At 36.9% G+C, this 6,000-nt stretch overlaps 1 protein-coding gene across 1 annotated transcript in view; it reads right to left on the reverse strand.

The window, feature by feature from the left end:
* Window positions 1-5,483, reverse strand: part of lpcat3 (lysophosphatidylcholine acyltransferase 3) — a 43,968-nt gene extending 38,485 nt beyond the window's left edge. The window contains exon 1 of the mRNA XM_039763762.1: window positions 5,360-5,483. Coding sequence (XP_039619696.1) covers window positions 5,360-5,444 — 85 coding nt within the window. The 5' untranslated portion in view covers window positions 5,445-5,483. The remainder of the gene's footprint in view (window positions 1-5,359) is intronic.
* Between the last annotated feature and the right edge of the window lie 517 nt (window positions 5,484-6,000).

Raw genomic sequence — 6,000 nt, forward strand, 5'->3', positions numbered from 1 at the left:
GGTTGAACGATGCACAGTGACTCCATCTGCTGTAAGATGATGTTGTAGGTATTTGGTGCTGGTCTGTGGGTTGACTCTAACTGTTCTCAACATTCGTCGCTTCTGTCTATCCAAAATCTTTCTTGGTATGCCACTTGAGCCTTAACTTGAACTGAGCCTGTGGTCTTCCATTTCCTCAATATGTTCCTAACTGTGGAAACAGACAGCTTAAATCTCTGGGACAGCTTTCTGTATCCTTCCCTAAACCATGATGGTGATCAATCTTTGTCTTCAGGTCATTTGAGAGTTGTTTTGTGACCCCCATGTTGCTACTCTTCAGAGAAAATTAAAGGAAGAGGGAAACTTACAATTGACCCCCTTAAATACTCTCATTATAAGATTCACCTGTGTATGTAGGTCAGGGGTCACTGAGCTTACCAAGCCAATTTGAGTTCTAATAATTAGTTCTAAAAGTTTTGGAATCAATAGAATGACAACGGTGCCCAAATTTATGCACCTGCCTGATGTTGTTTGAACAATTATTGCACACTTTCTGTAAATCCAATAAACTTCATTTCACTTCTCAAATATCACTGTGTGTGTCTCCTATATGATATATTTAACTGACATTTTTTATCGTAACAACCAACGATTTATACAGGAAAATAATGACTATTAACAAGGTTGCCCAAACTTTTGCATCCCACTGTAGTAGCATAGTCAATAACTACACCCAACTCTTGAATTTTTGCACTTTTCCTGAAACAAATCATTATGTATGGGTCACTTCAATATTGCAATTTGACAATGCTCTGAAGTTAAGGTGAGCTTAAATGATCCCGAACATTTCAAAATTAGTTAAAAAAATATTTGACACTAAATATTTACCTGGTAAAGAAAGTGGAAAAACATGAAAAACAGAAGCTATAGTTACAGAATGGCAGCACTAAATATGTAAATTGTTCCAGAAGAACAAATAAAACAAAAAAATAGAAGAAAATTGACATTACAGTTGGTCATTGTGTGATGGTGATAGTAATGGCAGAGCTGTACTTTTCATTTTTACATTCAGAGATTTCAAAATAGTATATTCTCATAATTAGGTCTGGATGAATATTATATTTTGGCTTATCAAAAAATAATTGCATGCAATTTCTTGCAAATAACTTCTTTTTACAACAAAAAAGTCAAAAGTAAGCATTTTATTAAGAGACATATTAAAAGTTGCTGATAAATAAAAATCCTAAATACAGTATTCAGATCTACATTTTTTTACATTAACAAAGAAAATTTAAATTTACTTCATGTAATAAAAGCTGGGCAGCACAGTGGTGTTGTGGTAGCAGTGCTGCATCATAATAAGTAGATCTGGTTTCATATCCTGAATGTTCCCTGTGTGGAGTTGCATATTGTCCCATTATAAACATGTGTTTCCTAACAGTAGTCCAGTAGTCCAGTAGTAGTAGTAGTAGTAGTAGTAGTGGTAGTTCCTGTAGTCCAAAGACATGTAGATTAAGTGGGCTGGTGATGGTAAATTGGCCGTTTGTGTGTTTATGTGTACATGTGTTCTTGTGTGACTTCACCCTGCAATGGGCTAACATCCTGTTAGGGATTGCTCCTGCCTTGCACCCATTATCTGCTAGTATAGGTTCCAGTTTCAGCCCAATCCTGCTCCTGATGAAGCAGGTTTAGGAAATGGATCAATAAATAAAAGATATATTAATACTCTGATAATTACCTAGAAATTGGGGCTTAAAAATAACAGTATATTACATTGCAATAATATATGTCCCTCTTGGTCAGGTAGAGAATTTTAAACAGCTCTTACTACTAAAAAGTTTAAAACAAAGAAGGATTAAAAACACTGTAGTGATAAGTCACAAATCGGGGCTGGAAATAAAACAGCTTTAAGGTCAATAATGATCTTTTAAAGAAAGATAAAGTTAGCACACTAAGAAGTGGTGCAACAAACCACTTCCTTTAACGGAATTCTGCAAACATTAAAATGTAAACAAGAAAATAAATTAACTTTCTGGGGCATATGTGCAGTTACATCCAAGGCCAAACCAACAAAATGCATCACCCAATCAACACCATACCTACAGGTGCATGCAAATGGTTTGTTGCCTCTGTTCTACCTGCATAATTCACCAAATCACAAATGAAAAAGAATATTAAAGAAACCTTTCTTGGGTATAAACTTAAATAACATTTCTGCAAATTTTGAGCAAAAATTGTTTACTTTATGCACTTAACATTGTGGGGAAAAAAATTAAATAAGGAACATGCAATCATTTGGTCACCTGCACATCTTCCATCTCCCTAAGAGTCTTTCTCTTCTTGGATACTAATTCAAATGCCAAATAATAAGGAATACAATTTTGTTAGAATACTGTTAGGATACAACCTGTTGAATCACCTTCCTTGAAACTACTCTAAAGATAGATTTGAAAAAGTGTCATACTCATTAATGAAAGGCTGCAAGTGCCTAGCATCACACTGGGGATTTTTAAAACAAATATGGTATTGTTTAATTTAAGGATCTAAGGGTTTTTTTTTTAACAATACCGTGAAGAGGATAATTTAGGATTTTAAAATATTAAAAATATCAAAAGTTATTTATATACTTTAAAAAGACCATGGTTGTAATTTATTTCCACTCTGAAACCTACAAAATCATTTACCAGGAAACATTGCTTTTACTGTCAAAAACAATCTTTTTCAGTATTTTAAGATGTGTGGAAAGATGCCTTTGAAACAAAGAAGATTAAAGGAGTGAACTACATCAGCTGCAAGTATTCTGAAAACGTTTATACTGTAACTCTAAAATAACTAACCATTTGTTTCCATTCTGAAATGTGTTAATTAGATTCACATTAAGCAGAATATAATCCTAAATTTGTATTTAACATTACAAGGTGCAGGAAAAAAGAAATATGGAAAAAAAAAAAAATTAATAAGGATCGTTAAATTCTGAAACTTTCAAACAAGCTTTCAACTTTATAAATGATGAACAGTCTAACAATTATGTGTAATGTTTCAAAAAGAGGTTTAATAATAATAATTTTTTACATTTATATAGCGCATTTATATAACTAATAACACTTTCTGACTTAACAAGAAAATCACTACACTGAAGACTACCATAATTATCCAACACACTCTGGCTGCAGACCATTGTTTGACTGCTCAAACCACAGGAACCTGTGATGTCATTTATTGTTATTTGGGCACTTAATTTTTTGTGACAAACATATTATGTTAATGAGGAACTCTAAATTGGTTCATTATAAATGAGTGTAGTCATGCGTGCATGCATGTGCATTTCACTGGTGGCCTATCCAGGATTATTTTCTGTTTAGCACCCAATTCTGCTAAGATAGGCATTGGCTATCTATAACAGATGTGAACAAGGACAGGTCAGGTCTGGCAGCACGCACTGGTATAGCATGTTGCCTCACCAACCACATGACAAAACTGCTCAGGATCCTGGTTGGCAACCCCCTAGGCAGATAAGCGGTCCTGTCCCACCCTCCGAAAATAACCATCTATCTGCCACAGACAGGTGTTACGTGGGCATCCCCTTGGCCTGGTGCAGTCATTTGGGTCCACAACAATGAGGATCCTGTGAGCCAGATCACACTCCGGAAATCATGCCACATGACCATAGTGCAGTAACTGATACTCCCTCAAAATTCAAGTTATGTATCTCATTTCGGAATCTGTGAGCAACTGCACGTTCGACACAAAGTCAAACCAGTGGTACCCAAGGCTTCTCCGAAGAGACGCAGTACTGAAGGGGTCCAGTCCTCACCTCAGGTCATTGAATCGCTTCCATGTCTCACAACCATATAGCAAAAAAGGGAGTACCAGGTTTCTAAAAACTTGGACGTTTGTCCTTTTGCACAGATATTAGGAGTGACACATACCCCTTTCCAGTAACCTCATACTTTGACATGCAAGACCACATACCCACTTCCACGACTTACTTATACTTGAAATCTAAAGACAAAGCAGTTTTAAAAAGCATTTAAATGAGCAAGATGAACCCACAAACGTCCTGAGATTGCAGGGTCTGGTAGCAGAACTCATTAACTGATTCACTAGGTGATAAATACAATCCATCAATGACACATACGCGTTCACAAGCCAGAATATAACTTCAGCCTTTCACTATCTAAAAAAACAATGTGAACATTAAATATGGGATCACTTGAAAAAATATGTCAGATTACACACACACCAAAAATTCAAATGATTGAGGTTTTAGTTAAGACCCAAAGCTTATTTGGGAATTATTCTGCAATGGCAGAAAAGGACCCAGTAACTTCAGAAAATATACTCGGTATCCCTGGACCAGTATTTCAATCACTAACACATATAAATTCAAAACAGTTCTCTCCTCTGTAGAATGAGACGGGCATTTCAGCAATGCTTTGCAAGTGAAGCAGCCAAGAAAGGGCATCAACATGTTCCACTTAATATAAATATACACCTTTGTAAAACTAAAACTGTTAATCTTTGGATAAGCAAATAAATAGTGTTTGGTTGAGGAAAGCATACTAGTGGTGACTTTGAAAAGGTAACACTGCTTCACATTTAATTTAAAGGTCACACAACTTGTAAGGATACAATATATATGTAATATATTTCAAGATAAACATAAATAATAGCCACGAAATCGTGATAAGCAAACAGGTATCAACAACAAACCTCAAACAGCACTCAACTTAGTAAACACGCACACATCCCTTAGGGAGAGACACGACAGTAAGCAGAAGAATGAACATCTTATATCATCTTCGAAACAGACAAACTAACTGACACACGCAGTCTGTCGATGTGTCGGCGCAAAGTCCAAAAACACCACCCTTTCTGCCTGTCATACACTTTTTCATGCTACATTTCAGGTTTCTCCTGTTCTACCTGTAAGCTATTACCAACGTGTCCTATAATCTGCCCGTTTCCAAATTCAACAAACAGAGACTCCTAAAACAAAACTTAAAACTCTGATGCCCATCTCAAGATATTACTCGCTAGCTTAGTTTGTCCCTGTAAGAAGTTGTTTGTGTTTTTTTTAAATCCGTGTTGTGCGATACGCCCTCTCCTGACAAGAGATCTTGCCAATGTAGTTCCCCCTCAGTGACTCAAATTAACCCAACTCGCTCACTAGGACACCACCTCTTGCGCCCTCACTCTCTTTTTTCACGTCACATTGTGGTCCGCTATATTTGTCAACCCCTGACCCCATATCCTCCTTGATCTAGGATTGATTCATACTTGTCATATCCAGTTTTGTGCATTATGTATTTTTTTTCTTTAAGCCTCAACATGCTGATTTAAAAATTAGATGTTAGTCGCCCCCCACCCCATGACTCACCTATTAGTATAGAAATTATTAGTCGAAGCGCGGGTTCCGAGGTTTCCAGCAACTCCGCTGCACTCTGCAACATGGGAGTCGCCATCTTGACTACTGGCGGAATCAGTTCTTTCCTCGATTTGCCCTTTACTTTGAAAGGACGCAGTTTCCTCTTCCGTCTCGCGACAGTTCAACTGCCTGGCTTCGCAGGATGTGGGCGTGTAGGGTAGGAGCGGTCATTTTTGACAGAAGCGCTAGAAGCCCTGGGGAAGTTTTTCTCGTGGTCACAGTCCACAGTAGTTCTTAATAATACTTGAACTGAATAAGCGATTTAGCAAATGGATGGATCTTTGGTGAGAACTAAAAGATTTTAATTAGCGATTGCCCAATGTGTTTGCTGTGTGATTTTTTTTAATACAAAACTGTGAATGGTGATGATACTGCAACTTGCAGAATGCATTTCAGCAATGTGAGTAGACCATCGTTTAAATGTCACCGAACATTCCTGATGCACATATTCGTGGTAACGGTGTACTGTACACATCTAAGAATGAGCTTTTTCGACAGCATAATGTCCCGCAGTAGAATCTTTGTCACTATCAACAGATCTCTATCAGAAAGGTGGGATGTAACAGAGTTTACAACAGCAATTTTACAATAAT

Source organism: Polypterus senegalus, chromosome 9, assembly GCF_016835505.1.
Source record: "Polypterus senegalus isolate Bchr_013 chromosome 9, ASM1683550v1, whole genome shotgun sequence".
Classification (NCBI taxonomy): Eukaryota; Metazoa; Chordata; class Cladistia; order Polypteriformes; family Polypteridae; genus Polypterus; species Polypterus senegalus.